The sequence below is a fragment of the Cloeon dipterum genome, chromosome 4 (assembly GCF_949628265.1).
Source record: "Cloeon dipterum chromosome 4, ieCloDipt1.1, whole genome shotgun sequence".
In the NCBI taxonomy this organism is placed as follows: Eukaryota; Metazoa; Arthropoda; class Insecta; order Ephemeroptera; family Baetidae; genus Cloeon; species Cloeon dipterum.
This window is the reverse complement of record NC_088789.1, coordinates 14,305,240-14,329,623: the sequence shown is the minus strand read 5'-3', so window position 1 is coordinate 14,329,623 and position 24,384 is coordinate 14,305,240. Positions and strand designations below refer to the sequence as shown.

Below are 24,384 nucleotides of genomic sequence, written 5' to 3'. Positions count from 1 at the left end.
AGATCTGACGCATGCGTAGTTCGCGCACAAAAGGTTCATATTATTTGGCGGCAAAAAAAGTTCCGCGAGTGCTACGCACACGTCACGCTGAACTTTTTGGTCGGAAAAATATCAAATTTACCTAATTCGACCCTCAGGAATTGATTCGTGTGCTCAAAATTTTCGTCAAAGTGGGCCTTTAACAATGCGAGCCAACGGGCTGGTTAAAATTTGATTATTGATATTTTGTATTTTATGTATATACATATGACATATAGCAAGCATAAACAAATGTAATAATTATGAGCTAAATATCCCTTATGGAGAAATAATAAATCATGATTTCTTATAAGGAGAAAGGCATGCAAACTTTTGAGCCGATTTTCTCGAAAATTTTAACGGCGGCCTAGGAAATTTTCAACTTTCCCTAATGTTTAGATCGTATTTCAAGCTAAGCAAATAAACACAAAGAGAATTTTTTCCGATTTTTTTTACAAATTTTCTGTTAAGCTTTAGTAAACACCGTAACTTTGCTATATACCTTTGAAAAAATATCTTTACACTTCAACTCAATCAACTCAAGGTTTGTGCAATGGAAACAAGTAATTTTCTGGGGTTTGCTTGATCATTCCTCTTAATTTCCTTATTTTAATGTTCATTAGAATTTAATTCCTTCCTACCGAATAATCGGTAGAATTTATCCTTTGACAATGAGTGAATTATGAAAGCGTTGCTATCAGCAGTTAGTTGATAAAAATCGAATTTTCCCGTCAAAGGGGAAGATAATAAAAGATCCACCACAGGCGATATTGTTGGTTTGAATCTGTCATTTCTCGCTGGCGGCCAAACAAACAAATAAACAAACAGTGTCGATCGCTAGTGTCAGGCCGGCTTTTCCACCAGAGGGTGTGTATTTTTCGCACACGCGGCAATTGCAATTGGCAGGCAAGTGAACGATTTTATTCATTGGTGCGCGTTGATTCGTCTTGATTAATTGTAGCTGCGCGGATGGTGTTTGATTTAACAGACTCGTCGGTATAATTAGTTTTAACAAGGAAAACTCGCGCACCAGCCGATATGGCAATAACACATGCAAATCGCGGGCTCTCCAATTTGTCCGGTGCTGCAAGTGTGGCTGACAGCAGATAATGCCGGTCCGATCGCAAAATTAATAGGCCAGCCTGCGTCAAGTTTAGCAGCAACCAGCTCCAGTCGATTGTGATTATTATTAATTGTTGTTTGCTCACATCCATAAAGCTTTGGAAATCAATTGTGGGTATTATATATGGATTAAATCATTTTAACTGGTTCCACTCTATTTACAAATTTGTCAATAGTCTTTTTTCTTTTGGAAGAGAAACCGTTGGCTCGCATTATTGAGCGCATGCTTTGCGGGCAATTGCAATGTGAGAATCCGAACGATATTTAGAAGTCCAGTGCGGGATGATATTTATGTGGCTACATTTGACGCTCTTTCATTGCAATGACGAGTCCATTTGGATTTGTGTGGATTACACAAGCTTTCCGACTCCCTACTTGCGCACCTTTCCAGCATGCGTAAATCAATTACAAGGGACAAATGTCTAGCGTATAAGTGGAAGACCCCGTTGCGGGGGCAAGAACACGAGCTGGTCCTTTTCTGAACCGGGCTTCCTCCAACGAGACCCGTTCACGACGGTATTGGGACGCGAAGTTTTCGCGACTTACTCGCTATCAGAGGGAGTCCCCCATCTCGACAATTTTTCACATTTCTAACATTAATGAAAATTTTAACGTGGGAGTTCTACAAACAAAATGAATTACGAGATAGAAAACCGATGTACGTTCAATATTGTATTTTACGCAAAAATTCTAAGAGAGGAATTTATGTAAGTTTTGCTCTTTGAAGTCAGTCTTGGTGCAAAATTTTGCAGGGATGCTACAAAGAAGAAAAAAGAGGAATTTATTCAACATGTTTTAAGGATGATTTAAAAATAGGAAAAATATGTTTGGGAATATTTTTTTAAGAGCAACCCCTCTAATGGAGGGTTGAATCAGAGATACAGCGCAAGTAATTCATTATTCAATGACAAACACACAATTGCAATTAGCGGCTTGTTTTCGCTGCGTCACGCTAAAAATCTGGCTGTGCTTGGCGTCTGCATCCGTGCCACCGGTGCGGCTTTCCTGCGAGACCGGTTGCATACCTCTGCGCGTGACAGGGGCCTGCTGACATCCGCTCAAAGCCATGTTTTTATCCCGGTCTGCTGCTATTCTTTGCGGAGGCTGAGTGTTGATTTGCAAGAGGGTGCTGCTGAATTCATATTTAGGAAACAAATGTTGCTCTAAAGAACAGAATAAGTGTATTGGATTTGCAAGGGATTTTGTAAGTTAAACAGGTTGTTTTGCAGAACTCAATTCGTACTCATTGCTAGTCTATGCAAATTTGGCAAAGTTAGAAAGATCTCCTAATTCTGCATATGTGAAATATGTGAAATATGTGATATTTTATTTTGTAGAGACTTATTGTTAGACATTACATTTTTAATCCTGGTTGAATATAAAAATTCATTCATGTAGATTATAAATAATGTTTTCTAACCATAACGTGAAAAACAGTAAAAATTATTAAGCAGTTCTCTCTTGCTAAGCACGTATTTTTCAGAGAGTTTCCTGCATTCGCATCGAGTCATAAGCCCCTGAGCCGCACACGCAGTGGACAGAAAATCCGGGATTTTAGCGAGTTGCGTGGATTATAATGGTTGTGTTCTGCTTTTCAGGCGCAATTAAAAGATACGTCAGGGAAGTTGGAGGGAATAGTGACTTGTGCGGCGGGAAATTGAATTTCATAAACAGGTCCCGGCATCGTTTTGGAAGAGAAATCGGCGCCATGAAAAGTTTGTCTGCGAGAGAGCAGAGTAGTGTCACATCTGATCAACTAATCTGATTGAAAGCGGTCGCCAATTACTTAAATCCAATTTGCCCGAACGAAGCCGCTAAAAGAATTTCGTAATTGATCTCAGATCCTTTTTGGCCCGCGTGTCACTCTCCCCCTCCCAGCCTTTTCCTGCTCGGCCCTGGCTCTCTTTTTATTTTCTTTCGGCCGTAATTAATCACCCAAGATTGCTCGGTAAACGAATTTTTCGCCATTGCTCCCAGAGGTAGCGGAAAATAAAAAGGCAGAAAACTTGCTCTCCCGCTATTATTCTGCAGAGTTTGGCTCGCTCAGGCTTCGTTAAATTGTTAAACTTTTAATTCTCCGGCAGCAACTTATAAAAATGCAAAACAAGCGCCGAGCGTCAGAGGCAAAAAAAAAGAAACCAACTCGTGGGAGGAGCAAGAGAGGTGACTCGTAAAGTTTGCAAAAGTAATCCTCTAATGATAGCCTCCTTTACAGCAGCAAAAGGAGAAGAGAGAAGAAGCCGCCATCCCATCATTTCTTGTTGTTTCTTCTTTTTATATTAAAGTGCTTGAAAACAAAGTAAATTGGTTGAATACCCCAATTTTCACCGGAAACTTTTTACTTTGAGCTGCAAAGAAGTTTGCTTTTAATACATTAAAACAACGCTTTTATCAATTTAGCTAAATTGAAGCTTTTTCGATAAAACATGGAATGATTTATTCCTCTGACAGCCATCAATTGAAACGTTCATCAGTGCTGGTCATTAGTGCAAATGAACGTCGCAAAAACGTGCGCTGACCACACAAATCCGCACGAATGAAAGATTGATTAGCTGATTTTATCATCACCTGCACGACAGACGCAATCAATCTCTCGAGGTGTCTGTAAAGTCAACAAATGGAAACTGACAGACCTACGTAATTAAATAAAAAGATTTAAAAATATTTTAACCGATTATCATATTTCAAATTAAATATAAATTAAATAAGCACTATAATAACATAAAGCTATATAATTTATGAAAGAAAAATCAATGAGTTCTTCGCTACTCGTGTCCTAATAATAGAAATCCTATTTTCGATTGTCAAAAACTGCTCCAGGAGAAAATGAGCGAGGAAGGTGTGCGCGCGCGTCCTTGAAAGTTAAGCTGCCGGAGAGTAACTCGGAAAGTTCTTTCGCGCGCAGAGGAAAATAACTTGACTGTTTGTTCGGGAGTTTAAAAGTGGAAAAGGCACGAGTGAGCGAGCACGATTGTGCGAGCAGCGTTTAACGAGACGAAATTCGAGAGGTGCTGGCGGAACCGGTGGGTGGCTCCGCCGCAAGGACAGGCTGCGCTGCGACAAGTCAAGTGTGGCAAAATCAGCTGGCAAAGTCGCTGTTTGACTTGACAATTTTCCTACTCAGATATTCACGCCGCCAGAGTTGAGGCGGCGCACAATTATTAGCCAGGGCGACTCACTCACTCGGAGTGGATTATTTCTGCAAACTATCGCGGCTGAGGGTGTGCGGTGCGGACGGCCGCCATGTTTGTTTGCGCTTTGATATGCGCGTGTTTATTCTGCGAGCGCGAATATCAGCACGTCGTGGCGCGGGATATTGCAAAATTATTGGATTCGAGCCGGAGAAGAAGCAGCTTTATTGCATGAATAATGAGCAGCCGGTGCGCTTTCTTGTGCAAATAGCAGCCAATATTCCCGCTCGGCGCGCGCCGACTGATGCATTCAAAGTGTTTGTTCAGCACGATAATGCGATTCATAAAGTGGAGTGTGTGCCTTCCGCAGGGAAAAATCGCCTGCAAAGCAGCTAGAGATGTCGCGTGTTTGCAGTGATATCTTCTGTGGGATGAAGCATGTGTGTGCTCTCTCGAGGCGAATTAGAACGTGGCAGCACGTGATTTCTGCATACCCACCCACTTTATGCCCCATCCAATTTCCTTTCATGAGGTGTGCAATCGTATAAACGGTGCACTACCTGCGAATCCCCGTGAATCACTCGTTTTTTACTAGCCCTATTTCAAATCAAAGTCAATTGAGTTTAATTCAATCAATATTTTAGCCATTGATGTGTTCGAGCTTTTGATTTTGTACTTGCTACCTTCGTACATATTTATCCCTGGCATCTTATTTAACAAATTAGGGCATATAAGTTTTGTTCTATGTTCGTGTTTTGCCATTTCAATAAATTCGAAACTTACATAGCTTAAATGTATTATATATTATTATTTATTGTTTATTCTCACTTATAAAAAATACAATGAATATTTTATAAAATTCAATAAATAAATTAATTAAATATATTAAATAATGCAATTTATAAAACTGAACCTTTATATTTACAATAATTTTTGCGGTAATTTCTGTGGATTTTGAATCAGCAGACATCAAACCGCGCGGAAAGCACCGAAGTGCCGAAGCGGCGAGCACAAAAAATTGATGATATTTCCGATATTTCATGACAATCACCACCCACTTAACCTAACTCGTTTTAGAAAATTCAAAAATCCAAAATCCCATATACATTTTAAACTTAAGAAACGAACAAAACATTATCAATGAGTAGGTTTGATTTCTTCCGAATCACATGCAAAATCTTTGTTTGCTTACTCAAATGACGTGTGTTAATAATATGTTACCAATCTCACTCCACCACGACAACTTTTCTTCTGTGGACGGGTTTTTGCCAAGTACTCCAATCGTCAAGCATTAATTGGAGAACAAAGTCGGTGCGCAGCACAAAGTCAGATTGGCAGATAGAGAAACTAGGAAGTAAGATGGCGGTGCACACAAGAGACAAAAGCAGCTCTGCAGCTACACACTTTGACAAAAGTGCATTCATCCTGCGGAGTCTGCGGACGTTCGCCCACAACAATGCGGCGTAGTGGAAAAGTACTCGTTGTGTCTCCAAATGAGACGGGAATTGTTTTCTCTTCTCCATTCGCCACGGTAATAGCTGCAAGTTTAATTATGAGAGCTGCGGATAAAATAGGAAAAAAATAAGGACGGAAGGCCAACGGCGCCGCGCCACAGGAAAAAGAATGAAACCAGCGTTTTATCACGTACGCTGCAGTTTGCATTAAGCAGCCCTTTGTTCGCCAAGAATTTCAATCATGCGAGCGCGATGCAGCATCCAATTTCTGCGGACGCGAAAAACTCTTTCATGCGCACGATGACTGTGTATGACGACGGAGCGAAATGAAGTCGCTCGCTCAGGAATTTTATCCGTAAACTGCACTCGTACTTGCATATGTGGAATTTTAAATCGTGTAATAAGGTCTCTTGTGAGTAGCAGCAAACATGAATGCTTTTCAAAGGGGAAATGCTGATCTGAAATTAAGTTTGAAGTAGAATCCGAGTGATGTATGCGCGTTTTAAAAGCAACTTTGATTAAACTGTGCTATTCAACAAACGCAAGTAATTCTAAAATTGCATGGTTGACGTTGATGTAAAATACGTTTTTCTCTGCAATGTCAACATCAGTGTGTTTAGATTTAATAAAAATCCTGAAAATCATCTGAATAATTTTTTTTAATTTTTATGTTGCACTACTAGTGCAGTGTTATCAGTGTATAGTTCTGGTTAAAGCTAAAGAACTGGCAATTAAAAATATGTACTATTTGAGGTCTCAACTTATGCAGGGTGTGCTTTCTCGGAAATAAATCAAACAATTAGTTTTTTATGATATTATTTGAAGAATCACATAGTTCTGGAAAAAAATTATAGATTCAAAACTTGAAGTTGTTGCTAATTAATAGGGTAAATTTATCCCATCCAACCCACATCCGAAAGACGTAACGAACGAAACTATCGTTTGGAAACAGGGGAAAATTGAACGGTTCTAAAAAAACATTAGAATAACTTTGTACAAAAATTCACATATTCTGCGACTGGTTGTTCCACAGACGCGGTAGCACGTGACTTGTGAGTTCTGCTCAGGCACTGTTACAATTATTACAAAAGGGGCTAGGAGTCGCATTCAAGGTGCCCTTCACCTGCCCAACAAATCATCTTCATGCATTGTTATAGCAAAATATCTCAACTAATCAGTTTTATACAACATTTTATGAGTTTAAACTAGAACTTACTTCCAGTTTTCTCCTATGAAGCAGGTTCAATATTTGACGCTTTTAAGCGGGGTTAAAAGTCTTTGTCTGACAATGAGTTTTACATCGAATAAATACCCTATGAGGGTCTTTTTTCAAGACTTGTAGCCTATTATCTGCAACGCGCTAAAATTACAAAACACAACATCACCCATTATTATTATTATTACACTCATCTAAAGATGCTTTGAAAATTGCGAAAGTTGGAAAGGATCCAAATTTTTCCAGGTTAGTGTTTAAATTTCTAAGGAAATCGGCTCCAACTTTTGCATGCTAATCAAGCAGCGAGCACTGTCTTCTCAATGAAAAATCATAATTTATTTCAGAAATATGTATATAAATTAACCTCATAATTCGCACATTGGGCACATTGTTGGATATAGGTCACGACAAGTGGAATTGAAATCAAGAGAAATATTCCTAATATGATTATTGTAGCAGATGAATTGTTACTAAATTTCTTAAACAATAAATTTGTTCAATACGAAGTTTGGTTCAGTTTTGCCCCGTAAAGATCCCCTTTAACGAAGACTGTGTTTTGGAAGAACGGCACAAATTTCTTTAATATTTTCCTGCTAAAACAAGGATGTTGATTTTAAGCGAGCGAAACACGCTGCTGAGTAACGCAAAAAGCGAGACACAAAGTCAAATTTCCCACGGCATCTCAAGCATGAAATTCCAGTGAAAAAAGGTAAACAGCGAAAGACGATATTGCCAGCTATTCTCGCGAAATTGGCATTCACGCCAACCTTGTTCGTCCCGACAGTGATTAATGACTCCCCGGCTGCTGCATGGTGCGTAAGTATACATGTTTATGTTTGCGTTGCACACCTAATGTTTCGTTTGCCAGAGAGATTTATAATTAATTCAGATCGAGTGCTGCTGCGAATGATGAATTGTTCGCGAAGCAACCAGCAGCAACGCCACCGCGGCTTCATTGCCACCGCCAACGCTTTCCTCAAATTCACCTCTCTCGCGCTATATACTAGTGTGTTTATGTACATTTGTGTCTATGTGCACATACATTCATGCATGCATGCAGCGCTGTAATTAAGAAATTAATTACTCGGCGCTCCTGCAAGGCGGTGTAATAGATCAAACAGTCGAACGTAATTAAAGTTGGCGCTGATGCTGTGCAAGATGAGCCATCTCTTTATCAGCCTCCGCATGGCCTCGTTTGCACGCCACTCCAACGCGCGCACACACGTTCACCATTCGCCTCAAAATCGACTCGTTATGCGCTGCACGCGCATCTCAATATGGAAAATTTTGCAATGAAAATGGTTACGTGGTTCTCAATAAAAGACGCAAGCTTGAGTAAAGGAACGCATGATTCTATTACATCACTTTTATTATAATACATAACAAATTATTATACCAGGGTTGGTACTATGAGATGCTTTTACGGAAAATAGCTGATTTTAATACTATTGTTAACAATTCATCCTTATTTAGTGCTTAATATAGTTTTTTCCGGAAAATATTGAGTCTTAATACTATTTCAAATATTTTCATTTTCTTTAATACAATAAGAAAAAATATGATAACAATGACGGAGACGGAGACCAGTCTAACTTATCCAAAGCCGTTGGCTCGCACTGTTGAGCGCATGATTTGCGTGCATTTGCAATGTGAGAATGCGAGCGATGTTTGGGGTTCGAGTGCGGAATGATATGTCCCTACATTTGACCCTCTTGCGTTGCAATGGCGAGTCCATTCGGATTTGGGAGGATTGCGAAAGCTTTCCGACTCACTACTTGTTGCGGTGTGCACCTTTCCATCGTGCGTGAATGAATTTCGCGGGACCAAATATATACGCAAACTAGGTACTAAATTCCGATTCCAATGTCTAGCGTTTCGATAAAATACCTCGGTGCGGGGGCAGTAACATGGGCTGGTCCTTTTTTGGACTGGGCTTCTTCCAATGAGGCCCGAGTGCCCATGTTATTTGTTTGCAATGCTATTGACACACAGAGTTTTCGCGAGTTGTCTGCTATCAGGGGGTCACCCATATCAAAAGAGATGAATCTAAAATTAGCTTTATTATTTTTTTTAAATCCGCTTGCAATTAAACTGGAATTGAAATTAATTAATCCAGAAACACGATGTTTTCATGTGCTTAGGAGCGTGGATTTTGGACGTGAAAAGAAGGAAATTGGCAAAAAATGCGGATGAAAAGAGGGTCTTGCGCGTGACCGTCATTAAAAAATTCATGAAAACGTGCCACGTTGGTGGCGAGTGAAAACGCTGCTTTTTGCTACGGGACTTCCTTTTTCATTGCAAATAGCCGTCGAGGGACTTCTTAATCTGGCGAGCGCGCAAAAACAACAAATCTTTGGCTTTTTAGGAATAATTAAAGCGGCTTCGTGACGGAGATTTAGAGGAGAACACCCGTCTGGCTGACAGCACACAGCCTTCCTTTTTTAATCTGCAGAATTTGAGGAACACGCTCCGACGAATCTGCGCGCGAGAGAGTGTGCCTCGAGTGTTAATTACGCGAAAACAACTGCTGTGTAGAGGGAAAAAACGGCACACTTTCTTTCAATGAATACATATGCATATAGTAGGGATTTTTAATCAATCCAGCGCACTGCGCAACTGAATCAAGAGCAAAAAACCGTACACTGCGCTAGCAGCTTTGAGCGTGCAAATATTTTGTAGGAAAAACTTTCAACCACTTAGCACATTTGTACGTGACAAACTGAACTATTCAGGAAGGTGAGAATATGCCACGTGGATTAAATAATTCAACGTATTCACTTTATAAAAATAAATAGCAATTGAAATCAGAGATACACTTTTCCCACTATAAATTCACAGAATTGGTGAAAATTCTCTGTTCATTCACACAAAATCGTTATGTAACACGTCATTCTCTGCCCCAAACGTGAAAAATAATTGCTCCTTTCACACGCCATTTGACATTTCACCGTGACGAGTGTCAAAGTGCCATGCAAAGACTATTGCCAGCACGCTCGACATCTCTCGAAAATAATCGCGTGTTCTCATTCACGTCCATTCGAGGAGAAACAAAAAAGGATTCTCTTCTTACTCCGCGCTCGCTTTGTTTTCTCTAGAACATTGTTCCAGCTCAATTAACGAAATCGCGTCCACGCCGTCGAGTTCCACTTTCTTTCCGCTGGAAAAGAGGTAAAAACGCGACGCGCTGCTCTTTTTGTCCGTGCAGCAACGGGCCTCCATTCCAGCCGACTTTTTATTTTGCAAAGTCGTCGTGCGGTTTACCTGCTCTGCGTGTGTGATAAATCAGAGCGCGCTCATTAAGCGAAATCCTGAATGAGCTCGCGCAGGACTTTCAAAGCCAACGACGCTAAAAGCTGGGATAGCACAGGACGACGCGTAAAAAGGGTCGTGAAAAATTGTTGAGATTAATTTTATTGTCTGACAAATAAACTAATGAGAAACATGATTTTTATTGAATAAAAATGCATTTTTGGCTTCAACGAAAATGAGTGGTGAGCTGTCTGACTATTCATTAATTATTGATGAAAATCTCAAGGATTAGTAAAACTGTTGTTTAAAATTATTCTTCCTAGGATATAAAACTTTAATTTAAATCGTTTCCCCGTTTAAGCCGGAAATCGAGGATTTATTCCGCCGAGAGTATTTACAATGTTTCACGCCCCTGGCATTGGTGCTGAAAATTATTTTCATACCAGAGAGAACGGGGCAGAGGCAGCAGGAAAAAACGGAACCAAAGTCGGTGGCACTACTCGCGGCGTTTGAGCCGCGCAGGAAAATTATAATGAATTCCCTCCTCATCGTCTTCCTCTTTTTCGCCCTTTTCCTCTGCTGCCAGTCGCTCTCACCGCCGCCGCTGCAGTTCACTAATTAATGAACTTTTAGCAGCTCTTTTCACAACTTTGCACCACTCGGTTTAAAAATAAATTCAATCTATTTTATACCCTGCTTTTACTGTCCTAGCAAATGAATGCCTCTTTATCGAATTTTACCGTGCCTGCTGAACTTAAAACACGGGACACTTTAAGATAATCTAAAATGTTATTTACTCACGCGCACTACAGCTGCAGTTCCTTCCTCAAAGTTTTGCAAGAACATCTTTTTTTAAATTTCTATTTCATCTAGTTTTTACCTGCTTACGTTTAGTGAATTTCTTACAATAAAAGCTACGTTCGTTTTAAGTTAGTGATTTGAGATATTGATATTTGATCAGTATGCAGAGGCACGCCAAGCTAACAAACGAGACTGCTCGCAGTTCAAATCATAATGTAAAATGCGAGTCAATTTTCCGAATGGCGAGGTTAGGCCGGCGACCCTCAACGTAATGACATAGCAGAAAAGGGCACGTGCCAAACTGCAATATTCTGGCCAAATGAGGCCGGATTCAATTTTTGCGCCTGTCGTGCAGCCGGCAAAAGAGAAATATAATGGGCGGACAATAAAGGCAGAAGTCATTACTCGGATTGCCAACCTGCTGCTTCGAGAGTCAACAGGGCGGCAAAATTTTCGATTCAAGACACGCCCGCCGTGGCACCAGTGCGCTGATAAAATGATTTCCAGCAGCTGCATGCTAATAATGGGGTGATTACTCTTGCGCTTTGTCGATTTCGCAATTACGCTACGCGCAATGAGCAATAAATAATTGAAGCTGGTCCGGCTGCAATTATTGGCTCTCGCTATAATGCTGCGTCAAGTCGGCTGTCGGCGCAAACGGCGTGCTAATCATTGCTTAATCGCGAGAGCAATTGCCGGCGTGTCCGCGCCAATCGACCGCTCGCGCACGCCAATTACCATGCAAATGACGCTCGTTCGCAATTGTCATAACACTAAATAGTAATCACGCTTAATTAGCCGGCTACGTGCTTTAATCACACACCTTGTTGCACTTTGTTGTCTGTCTACTCTGCACCCGGCATTTGCATTTTGTGCAGCAAACACGCGCCCGACGTTGCATGCTGATGCGCGAGGTCTGCAATCCAGTTTGCTGACAGTGCAAAAGTTTAGCGCTGTTTTTGTTAGGCAGATTCCATCCAACTGACTATAAGTACACCTCAAACGCTGGTTGGAAGTCACAAACGTAAGATTTACTTGGGACTTTTTTCCACAACCGATGGAAGTTTTGTTACAAATTCTCGTTTTAAGTGAAGATAACAACATACTGAAAAAAATGACTATATATCTCGACGAAGAATGATTTAAATTTCCTTATTTTAAGAAGATATGCTTTAACTAAAATTTGAAATCTAAAACAAATTTAATTTTAGGCGTGGCTTTGCTGCTCAGGCCTGCTTTTCTATGCAACTACTTTGATTTCCACTCATTTAAAAACATTTTTGCTAAAGAGGCATATAGAATCTGTGAATTTCAGTAAGGAGGCAAGGTCTGAAAAGGTAGATAGAGAGTGCGTTAAGCTGGCACATTATTATGGCGCGGTGCACACGTGGAAGCGTCTCTCGCAGCTTTATCGTTGCAGAGCGCACAAAGGAGCAGCAATTAATTTGCAACAAAAGCACCACATACACAATTTCGCATGCGGAAAAACGGCACGAGACGAGAGGTTAATGCGACGATAGGAAAAGAGCTGCAACTTTATTTTATGACGAGCCGGGATTATCTGCCGTCGCGCTAATTGGACCATGAAAAAGATAAATTGCGCGCGCCGCAGATTCAGTCGCAGAGAAGCCGGCGTCGTTTCATTATTTTTGACGTACACGTACAAACAAACACACGCGCAGCGTGCAAGCAAACACAAAGCCAGCCGCGGTTGCCGATTTGGCTGTCAGCAAGAGAACGCGCACAATACTAAAAAAGCCCAAATCACCCACTTTGGACCGAAAACGAGTGACGCGGATATTTCCCTTTTGAAGAATGGCGCTCGCGATAATGCTATCGTCAAACGTCAGCGGCCACAAATTGTTTATTTCGCATACACGCACGAGTTGGCAGACGTGGAAAGTAAATTGCAATCAGCAATTTAAAAACTAGTGGAAACAAAAAATTTCCCATCTCCCTTTTGAGCGGTTAATTTCTGATATCTCTTTTTATGTTCCATTTTTCACATAATAATTTTAATATATATATATATATATATATATATTCTTGTTTATTTTGCCTTGTCATAGACACATAAAATAATTTGAAATAAAATCACATAACGTTTTTGGGCAGAATTGGCGAACAGTGCTGGCAAAATAGAGCCAAAACGATTAATTACATGGTGCAATCTCACGCCGCGCTGAGGCACAGTAGAAACGTGTCTAATCGCTGTTCACTTTCCACAAATACCTTTTACAAAGTAATATTTTTTTAAATAAACTAATATCTAATTGAAAATATCTGTTAACTCAAAAATGAAAAATAATAAAAAAAGAATTGCTTTAATATTATTACCTCACCGGGACTGGCTCTGGCTAAATTGTACTTGTCTTGGTGTAGCATCTTTTTACAGAGTAATAATAATTCTCTCATGGTGGAAAATTTTGTCTTGGAAAGTCATTAATAGGGGTTGTTGAAATAATAAATTTTAAAATCTCTTTGTATAGGCATAAGTTATTTTACAAAATGCTAAATGTTGTCCCTATTAAGCATAATAAGAAATTATTGAATGTTAGATCGAGCTGGACCACAACAGATCTGCCTGAGCGCTCACTGCGTTGTGGTTTTGATAATAAACATCCACATGGACGCAGCACTCCGACGCTTCTATGAAAACAGGCGCGTGCTCCGTTGTGTGATTATATTGTTGTTAGTACTCAGTGGTGGCAGTGAGCGAATATATATATGTTTATTTATGAGTTCTGCTGTACGTTCACACACACAAATTAGTTCCAACAAGCGAACCTGCTGGTCTGTGGATTTTCATACCGACGACAGCAGCCACTGCAATACAAGCCACTTTTGAGGCTTCTGTTGATTAATTTCATGTCTATACGTCCTCTGAAATCGGAAAACCCATAGCACCCAAAATTGAAACTGATCTGACGACTAATTGCGAATAACAGCAGAATATTGCATGGCTGCTGAAATGTTCAATATGAATAATTTATTTGACTGACGTTGAGTTTACATTTCATCTAGTTGCAGAGTTCCAGAAAATTTTAATATTGAATAAAAGAAAAATGTGGAGATCGCGGTTTTTGCATTGGCTGCTTGAGACAGGGTTAAAAATTTAAAATATTAGTTCGAGATTCTCATTCAATTTGTTTGAAAACAAACAAAAAACGTTCAAATGGTTCGCACTGTATTATATAACTGCTTCTGGATCCATTTTTCAGCTGGACGTCATTTTTACAGCATTCTCGGGAGAGTCACAGCAACGGGAGATATTTGAGCTTTTCTGGGATCTACTACTCATGGCTGCCTCATTTCAGAGATGGCAAAAGTTGTTTATTTTAGTGACACGATATGCTCAAATAAGGAGTACCGGCGCTGACTCTGTGACTCGCCCTTTGTTGGTTTTCGGGGTTTTCGCACCTTTCCAGCAGCAGCTTTTAGGACGAACTTCTGGCGTTTCATAATAAACGACACCGATGTACGGAGGCAAAATATGGCTACAAAATAGACCCAATAACCTTTTCTGCGGCCACCCGAGTCCCATGTTATCCGCTCGGCAGTGTAATTGGGACCTGGTGAGCTCATAGCCCATGGAAAGTGTTGAGTGTGATAGGAATTTATATTCCTTTCATAGCCAGAGTTTGAAAGCAGCGTATAATAGTTTTTCGATGAACAGTCATTTAAAATAATTATGATGAAATAAATTTTAGAAATAAAATGTGTACAACAGACAACACACATATATGGAGAATTATTATCCCTGCGAGTTTCTGCGTTAGCTGCTTGAGACTGAGTTAAATTCTTCTTATCACAGTCAAAGAAATTAATTATTGATTTGGATAAAGTGAAATTTTTAAAGGAATTGCCTGATTAAATATTTTTCTAAACAATAGGTAATATTCTTCTGCAGAGAAAAAATCAATTCCAATTGAATTTTTTATTGGTGTGCAACACATTGAACTGATTTAACCACAAAAACATTTATTTTCGCCGATAGTGAGCCGAATTTTCAATAATAGATTATCAATAGCAGAGAGAAACTATTAAAAATAATTTAAATCGTCACCTAGGATGTTGAGTTCGTGTTCTAGTTGAAATTGCTTTTGCTCGCTCGTTATATGAGCTCCCTGCCTTGCTCCAGTCGAGATGAATGGGGAAAACGCGTTAGGTGCGCATTGGTCAAATCCAGAATACATCTGTGAGCAAGTAGTGGTAGTCGCTGCACTCAGAAATAAAACAGTTTAGTATTTAACAATATCTATTGATTTTAACAACTTACATCTTGATGGGCAGCTCTATGTAACGAAAAGTTGACAAATTGTTTACTTTTGAATGGCATTAGAAGTGTTTCAAAATACCTGTATCAATTTATAGACGACACACTGGAGCAGAACTACTGCAGTTCCATTACATTTTGAGCCAAGTAAAGTGGAAAATTTGGGAATACTGAGCTCTGTAAAATGTAATATAAAATGTTTATTCACTGCTGGGTGCTCAAGCAATAATATTGTGTATTTCGTTAGGAAAGATATTGAATTTTGAAGGTCGTACTGGCTACGTCTTTGGAGCAGACTGTCACTGCTTGGTTGATTTTTGCGATCCAAGTTGTGTCAGTCTGCTGCGCTGTGAGGAGCTTCGATAATAATACCAAGTTAACAGACGATGTGGCGGAATTCATCTGCAGTAGAACATTTTACAACATGGAAAAATACTTCTGATCAGCTTACTATGCCTTTTGTAGTGAGGAAACAGTTGACAAAGCACTGAAATATAAAATCAAATGTAACTCTTCCATTTGAAATACATGTATATACTTACTGCTTTTGGGGCCAAAAGAGCCATTAAGATTTTGTCGTTAAAGTTCATTGAGTTGATAGGTTTGTTTATTTTTGCTTGACAAATGTTCAGTGCGTACACGTTGAACGGTACATGGTCATTTGCTGATGTTGCACTGCATATTCTTTGGCTGGCGACGTATGGTACAAGGGTATTAGTTGGTTTGTTGCAACAGCTTAATCCACTCTAATCTAAAATTAGACAATTTCTGCTGCCTAAATTTTACACTCACAGTGAAGTTAGCTGTTGAGCATAAGATTGTTGACTTCGGCGGCGTTGTTGTTGTGGACGTTGTGGTTGTCGAGGTTGAGGTGGAAGTTGATGTTGAAGTGGACGTTGAAGTGGATGTTGAAGTGGATGTTGAAGTGGACGTTGAAGTGGATGTTGAAGTCGATGTAGTTGTGGCATTCTCATAGTCCTGAACTTAAAAAATAAACACGAAGCATATAAAGTCTTATGAAGAGAGTCAAAATCGTTTAAAATGAGCCCAGCTTAATGAACAACTGTTTATTTTTCATACGAAAATTTTCACAAAATTTGAATAGATCGCTTTTGAATTTTCAAATTATTTTCAGCGAACCAGCTAGTGTTAAAAAAATTAGCTTTGTCGAGGTCATACCAATGACGGTACTAAATCAACCATTTTTTAATTAGAAAAATCAATATGTTAATTACCAACAATTGTAGAAATCCATCCTAGATGTGAAGTAACTCGAACGTAAGTCGACGTTAAATTTTCTTTAAATCCGCAGTAATGTGTTGGAGAATACGAATAGATTCCGATTTGCACCCAGACATTACTGATGTTATGCACCAAGGCACCACCCTCATCAAACTAAAAATTTTTTAATGAAATTAGAAAAACACTTATAAACAGAAATCCCAATTCTAGCAAAAACATTTTTTTAGAAATGCAGTTCACACAATGAAATTGTAGGGGCAATAAAATGTTTAAATGATTCCAACCAAGTACGAGATGTGCTTTAATAGCATAAAATAATCACGATATTTTTATTTAATTGTGTTTGTTTAACATACCCAGCAAGGTCCTTTAGAAAGTGCATTTGATTCTAAGATGCATAGGTTTCTGTTCGTGTACCATTGAGTGCCATATTGCTTAACACATAACTCGCTGGATACGACTGGTTGTAAGACATACTTTAAAGTGCTATTAGGTCCATTCCATTCGCCTGTTACAACGGTAAGCTGGTATGAAGCCAATTTTACGTATAGTATAGCATTACCAAATTGTTCGAAACCAAACCCTGAAAGGACTCCTTGAATACCTTCAAAAGTTTTGGTAGCGTCTCTCAGGGAAGGAAGAGCAATCAGGTTGATCGTGTCTATATTTTTTTCATTTTAAGTAAAAGTAGGAGAAATTTGTTCATCATAAAAACCTGATAAAGTTAAAGGAGTGTCGAATCGAATTAGACCGACGTTATTTGTTAAATAGGTTGAGTTGAACTGTGGATGAGTGTACAATGCTGAACCTAACCTGAGCTGGCTTCCCGGCGTGTAAACACTCAGGCTTACTGCACCAAAACCTAAAAAGTGATTTTGTGGGGGGATAGTCGTACTGGCGAGCAAAATTCATATATTGATTAGCTGTGATAGAAATGAATTAAAATTAGTCAATCATACTTTATGCACGCGGCAGTAGTAAGGACGAAATTTGGCATAATTAGAGAACCACCACAAAGGGCACCGTCGGACCAAGAATAAAAAGCAATAATAACATGCCACGGAAACTGTCCTGGTTTTGCGGAGCTGCCACCATACAGAAATGGATTCACTTTAGCTGCCAGACGTCCTGCACCACGAGCTGCAATTTTTCATTTTCTCACAATTACAAGGAAAAACAAGTATGACTTATTTTACGCTGAACAATTGGTTTTCCTTTGATAACATCCGGCTTAGGCTTAAGGTTCTTCTGGATCTGTCTCCACTCTTGCTTGGTGTAATTTCTCTGAACAATCGTTACATTTCTCTTATGGCTCACGGGTCTCGTCAGATTCGGAAAAAGTTCTTGGTTGAAAACCAGCACAAACTATCATTTCATAAGTATAAATAAAGGTTCAGTTAGGTGAAATATTACCTGAGCAAATAGTAGTGCGAGCACTAAAGGAACATGCATTGTGACCGCCACAGTGAGAGTCCTTCTGTCGATCTTTTGGACGTGTGTTTTATACACAGCAATGATTCAACTTTTTATTCAGGAAAAAAGCTAATTTATTGTTCTCCTGATAACATATATCTGGTAGTTTACATTTTCCTCAAGGCAATTGTTATCATTTTCACAGTTTTTTGCGACAACGAGTGGTCTGACCATGTGGTTATGTTGATTACTTGTCATTAAGTCATAAAATAAAGTCCGCACTAAGTGTAATTTTTATATCTTTGCGAAGCACTTAAAATCTCTTATTAAACTTAAAAGTCGATATGAATCTATCTTGGATTTAGAGTAATGCTTAGATTAACAAAATTAATTTTGTGCTGCCTTAAAAACCCTTTTTTGATGGAAAAATAAACGCATTTGTAGCTTTCATTTCAATTCTCAAGAGGCTTTTAATACATTTTTATCTTTGTCAGACTGCCACTTGAAATTAGATTGCATTTTAAAAGGTGAGCTGTCTGGCCACGATAAGCATGTGGAGATAACCTCTCAGGTCAACATGCAAAAAGGAAATCTGGGACATTTTTCAGCGACTAAAATCATTTTTATGGCCACTCGGTAACATGCACCAGATGATAGTCGATGCGGGAACGATATGAATTTAATTTATTTACAAGCGGTAACAGGCACACCAGAATTTTTTTACAACACGTTCTTGGTCCAGTTTGGTCGTTGGATTACGTATTTTAAAGTATTAAAAAAATACTTTTCACCGTGCTGTATATCATCATGCCAAAAAGAATTTCAAGATTAGTCGGAAAGTAGACTGTTTCATGTATATAATAATATTTAAATACACGAAACACATTAATTTATCTACCTTGATCTTTACGATCGATTTGTATTAATATTACGCTTCTAATGGTCTAGAGATTGCGTGCTCCTTGCTTTTCATTTGTGATGAACAAGTTGGCGATTACATATTCAAAAAAGTTAATTGAAGGTGCCTACAAATTAATAGTCTCTGTGGAAGCTATCGTCTGGTTTTGTGTGTTCAGGGTGAGCTAGAAAGCAGCTGCTTTCGTGTGCAGCGCGGGCGGGAGCCAGCCAGGGCAAACAACTGTGCTGACGAAGCAACGCGCGCACTTCTCCATCATCAGCGCTGGTTTAATTGTTAATTAGCAATTGTGCTCTGCGGAGCAGCAGGCTACTGCGCGTGCAATAATTTCCAATTTGCATATTATTCCAGCGAGAAAGCACAAACAAGCGCTGGCAGTACGCTTTTGTTTTTCGCCACACCGCGATCGAAAGTGAACGTAGCTCAAAAAGTAAAAAAGCCAGCGGCAGCACGCAATTTTGCACACGTGCGGCGTTTTTTGCCCGTCGCCCGAGGGCATATCAACTGCTGCGCATCTGGAAATTTGCTGCTTAAGCGCTTTTACTGCAGTTTGATTAATTACCCACGCGATACTTCTCATCTGGTAGAATCATTTCCCCTGCTGTGCTGAAAGAAAGAATTTGATTTTATGCAACACCGGTAACTGATGTGATGTGCCGGTTGCATATAGCTTGTGCTAGGAATAAGGAAATTAAGCTAAATAGTTCAGGTTCGAATGAAATGAAAAAGCTCATGTACTCATTTATGGTTCACTAATTATGTCGTAGGTTCCTCATTAGGCATAATAAATTAATGGAATAATGTGTCCCAACTAACTATTCATTGATTAACTCTGCAGTTCCCAAGAATTGGCAATTAATTAAATTGTCAGTAATACATGTTAAGTGTGTTTTATATTAAGCCCTCCTAATATGTGATAAATTGGATTAAAATTATTATTTTTCATTAAAATAATCCGATGATTAATTAAGCTATGCAAAAATCGAGGGGCTACCGCATGGAATTCCGGCAGCCTGTAAAAAACATCTTTGCTGAGTCTCGTTGCAAAAAGCTGTGCACTCATTAATGAATGAAAAGGCTTGTTAAATGTGCTGCGGCAATTAGCGCACCTTTAGAAAAAGCTACGGCGGCGGCAGCCAATAGTAAAAAACAAAGCCAGCGAGCTGCCGTCTCGCCGTCGTTGAAAACACACGCTCTATAACTGCGTTGGTATTCATAATTCGCTTGTTGTACAGCGCGACACGAAAATTCCACTGAACGCTGCCAGATATTAGTCATCACCGCTCTATTATCTGCTAGAGCCCTTAACTGACCAGTTCAAAATTCCTCAATAACACATGAAGGGATTTGTTTATACTATGATTTTTATTTGAACGATTCCAGAAAAATTTTTCGGTGTACGATCATTTACTAAATTGTATTCCTTAAATTAAACATACCAAAAACGAGGAAGCCGAAGGAAAGGTTAAGATATCGCCACGTGAGTTCAAGGTTCTGGAAATTACTTGAATTAAATTTCAGAACGTCATTTTTAATATGCTGGTTTTAAAAAATTACCATTATCTTTACGTCAAGCGATCCATCTTCGGTTCGATTTTTAAACAAGAAAGGTTTTTTCAATTTTATATTTCGAACTTTGCTATGCAGGCTCAGCTTTTCAACAACTTTATCGATTGTATTCTATCACCTGACAACGAGCTAAAGACCATTAATGTTGGTAAGCAAAGTTCTTTTCTCGACCATCGTAATTGAGTTTAAATTTTAGAAATTTTCCAGCTCTTAACCAAAAGTAAGATGCTCGTAAATAAGTGTCACAATTGAACACAAATTTAATTTTAAAACAGATTTCCTTCAAGAAAAGAATTCTGTTGCCTCGGTAAACTGTCGTAAGTCTTTTACTGCCGTGTCAGGGTTGGTCAGGGCTCTAGTGAAGTTCAGCATCGGTGAATACCACAGCAGCCAAAAACAATGTGTCACTCTATTTTTGTTGTGCCCGGAATGCGAGCGTCCGCGAATAGTTTGCTAATTTTAAACGAGCGCGTGCGTTGGTTCTCACTCGTACTCGACATCTCTGTTCATTTCGCTTTGACCTGTGCGGCTTTGAAAGCGAGAGATAGCGTCCGTTTCACAGCTAATTGGTCGCTTTGTGCGGCGGGCGCGCGCGCCGCCAATTATAGCCAGCGTCCGGTTGATCAGCGGCAAATGCAAAAAGTGCAGCACGCGGATTAATTTATTGGCTGAGTGCACACCTTGGAATTAACTGGCCCAGCAGGATGAAACGAGCGCGGGATTTTCTGGTCGTATAAATATCAGACGCCGCACCATTCGTTCTGCAGCGGTCATTTGCGCGCTGAATAATCGCCTGCGAAGTATGCAAGACACCTTGCCCTCCGACCGCCGCACATTAATTTTCTTCAAAGAGAATTAAATAAGGCCGCCCTTTAATGCACCCTTGATCGTTTGCACGCATGAGAGTTTTGTTGGCCTCGCTCACCGCACTCACGTGTACGAATGCCCCTTGATATTTCCCGGTTTAATTATGTGTGTGTTTATTTGCGGGCTGCTTTTTGCTCGACGATTCGTACAACAGAAGGCCTAAAAACTGGATGATATACTGTTGTTTGGGAGGAAAATTCAATTAATCATGGAATTTTCAAAGTTCCGGCGTATTTTGCCTATTTGACAGAGTTAACCAAATGATACTCTAACCTCAAAATTGAAAATATAGATCTTATTAGCCTTCTTTCCCGACCAGAAACATTACTTATGTCCCCAGGTTTCTGGCTCTGTTCAAAAAATAGAAAAAATATATCTAAGTTTTTTCTCAAAGAAACTATTGTAGAGCAATAAAACATGACATTGAATAGCTTCGAGGAAAATTGGCGGGATGTAAATTCATCAGGGAAAAACGACCTCGTCAAGAAATTTTTTTTAGACCTGAAAATTTCAAATTTAAAAATTATACTTTAATAGTGACTTTAGATTTCTATTAAAGCGTTAGTGCAAAATTACCAAAGGTAAAACTAGGCTGAGCAATTTTTTTCTGAGTTCATCTGTACATGCGAAATTAAATGTCGTTCAGTGCCAGCCTACCTTGCGCTCATTTATCCATTCATTTACTGGCCTTTTAATATTCAGCGCAGTTGGACGAGATACTTTGCTTCTACTCGGTTGGCCGCAGATTTCTTCTTCGATTTTTGGCACGCAAAACTCATTCTTGGCGAGCTTGTCAGCGCAAAAAGAGCGAAACACGAGGGAAATCTCGACATAGCTGAAAGAGACGCGCGCGCTCGCATACATTAGGCAACCTGCCTGCCTTTGCGTGACATCCATCATCATCAACTTGATGTTCGCTCTTCTTCAGATGTAACCACATTCAAAGGAACAAACTCGGCTCTTTTATCCGCCGACCTACCTCTCCAGCTCACAAATATACATATTCTCAGCGTTCTGCGTGTGTGTTTGCTGCAAAACTGACGGCACGCGCCTTTTACGCACCCTCCTGCGTTCATTACAAAAGACACTGCTGAAGGTTTGCAGAGAAAGGGCTGAGGTACTTTGTTAAATGAGCAGCCCCGTGTTTGACTATAATAATTACTGGCATTGGAGTGGTTGAAAAAGGTGAGACATTTTTCATCATTCATTATATATGATTTTAAGACTTGAATTAAATTATTTTTGCAAATATTATTGGTAATGAAAAATTGCAAAGATCATTTTGCTAATATAAGTGCCGGTGAAATTAGGGGAAGAATTTTGGCCGCTGCAAGCAATATCTCTCCTCCTTAAAAATAAAGCTGAAATGCAGGTTTTTTATTATTCAGTTTAATCTTCAATTTACAGATTAAGCTATTTTTATTGCTCGAATACATGTTGCTTTCCAGCAGTGACGAAACAGGTTGTTTACCAAAATTTCCTCGCTACGTACCAGCAAAGTTCCCTGCCAGGTCTCTCTGCATTATGATTGATTATTCTACTTATTTGTTTCTCCCAGACATATGTCATTTATGTTTGATACAAACAAACCATAAATAAAATGTTGTTTATTCTAAACTAGACGGTAAACAACCTCAAAGAATATTTAAATTTAATAATATAGGCCTTTTAAATTTGTTCCCGGCGTAATCGACTTTTCCATTGGCCATCGCATGCACCAAAATGCACATAAAGCACTGGTTGTAGATATTTTGAGTGCGCGCGAGACAGGTCAGCGGGCGCAGCAGCTGCAATATTTTGCGCAGTGGCCGGCCGTGATAAATTTCAATCGGGCAGATGTTGCAAATCACCGGCGGACTGCAGCCAGTGTCATTCTCACCTGACACCACCATTAATCTACTGCTTCGCTCACTGACACACACGTTGTTTGAGCTAGGTGTCCGGTCAGATCGCCTGCAGTCCAGGCCAGACACGTGCGCAGGAACTTCTTTTTCAGACGGCTCGCTGAGCGACGTGAGGCTTCTCACTTTTTCCGCCTCTGTTCAAAAAAACGTCTGCCAAAGGTGTTGACTGGACGGATTCCTTAAATTAAATCTTTTGACTTATTGACCTTCGGGGCGGAATGGTTTCAGACAGGCACGGCCGAGGAGTAATTACTCTTTTTCTCGTGTACTGCCAGAGGCAAAAGCTGGCAGCTTCCAGCTCACAACCAGCCTGCACGGTGGTGCATTGGTGGAGACGGAGCTTCTTACTGTAATAAAGTTAAAATGCAATCTAACAAATGAATTAAAGCTGCTAAATTTATGATTGATTTGAACGCTACTTTAAATCATCTAAAGTCGTTTAAATCATCCACGATCATCTAAATCAGCTAAATTTTCTCGTGGGCCCATTTCTAGCATGAAATCAGTTATACCAGTTAACCAAAACTTTTTTCCCCCTGTTTAGTCTAAGTAAGTTTCGTTGCTTTTTTTGCAATGAATCTGGAATATAATTATTCAAATAAAGGAAAGAAAAAAATGTATACGATGAAAGTTATGCATCTATGGCAATGTTTCGGGAGAGTTATTGATATCAAGAGAAATCTAAAATCAACTAAATTGCTTAAAATATTAAAAAAATGAAACAACAACATTTCAACACAATTTTCCTTCAAAACCAATCAAAACCTTACTTATGTGCAAGACCATCGACTTTTCAAAGCAATATATTCATATCAATCTATGCTGGCCGTCGGCTCATTAATAGTCCATTTCTGTGGCGATTTCTCCGGCTTCTGATAATCTGAATGTACACGCGAAGTTTGGCGAGGAGGAAAGAGCCCATTTTTCAGGAGGAAGTCTGAGTGACGAATGGGGCCGCTCTTTGAGCATTATCAAAGGGGGTGTTCACCCCGCCGCCAGACCACCGCCTTGGCAGTTATCAGCAATGGCAGCATTTATTATTCAAAACATCCTGCCAGCTTTTTCCAATAAGTCGTCGGGATTTATTCAATTTGGTTCATCGAGAGCTGGCGGCGGAAGGCATTGTGCGCTTGCATAGAGCGCGCGTGTATCGCGAGCGAGGTATGCTACACATACATAGTCCTATTTCATGACAAGCCGCCATTT

At 39.6% G+C, this 24,384-nt stretch overlaps 2 protein-coding genes across 5 annotated transcripts in view; one reads left to right on the top strand and one right to left on the bottom strand.

The window, feature by feature from the left end:
• Positions 1-24,384, top strand: part of Ten-m (teneurin transmembrane protein Ten-m) — a 227,306-nt gene that overhangs the window by 10,263 nt on the left and 192,659 nt on the right. The gene's annotated exons all lie outside the window — the stretch shown is intronic.
• LOC135943283 (uncharacterized) lies at positions 14,914-18,006 on the bottom strand. The gene is made up of 14 exons (XM_065489743.1): positions 17,923-18,006; positions 17,706-17,874; positions 17,469-17,649; positions 17,225-17,403; positions 17,072-17,170; positions 16,866-17,017; positions 16,503-16,662; positions 16,060-16,250; positions 15,810-16,013; positions 15,719-15,754; positions 15,543-15,669; positions 15,350-15,444; positions 15,271-15,286; positions 14,914-15,210 (listed from the first exon to the last, which is right to left on the bottom strand). The coding sequence occupies exons 1-14, from the start codon at positions 17,959-17,961 to the stop codon at positions 15,035-15,037; spliced, it is 1,824 nt and encodes a 607-aa protein (XP_065345815.1). The 5' UTR covers positions 17,962-18,006; the 3' UTR covers positions 14,914-15,034.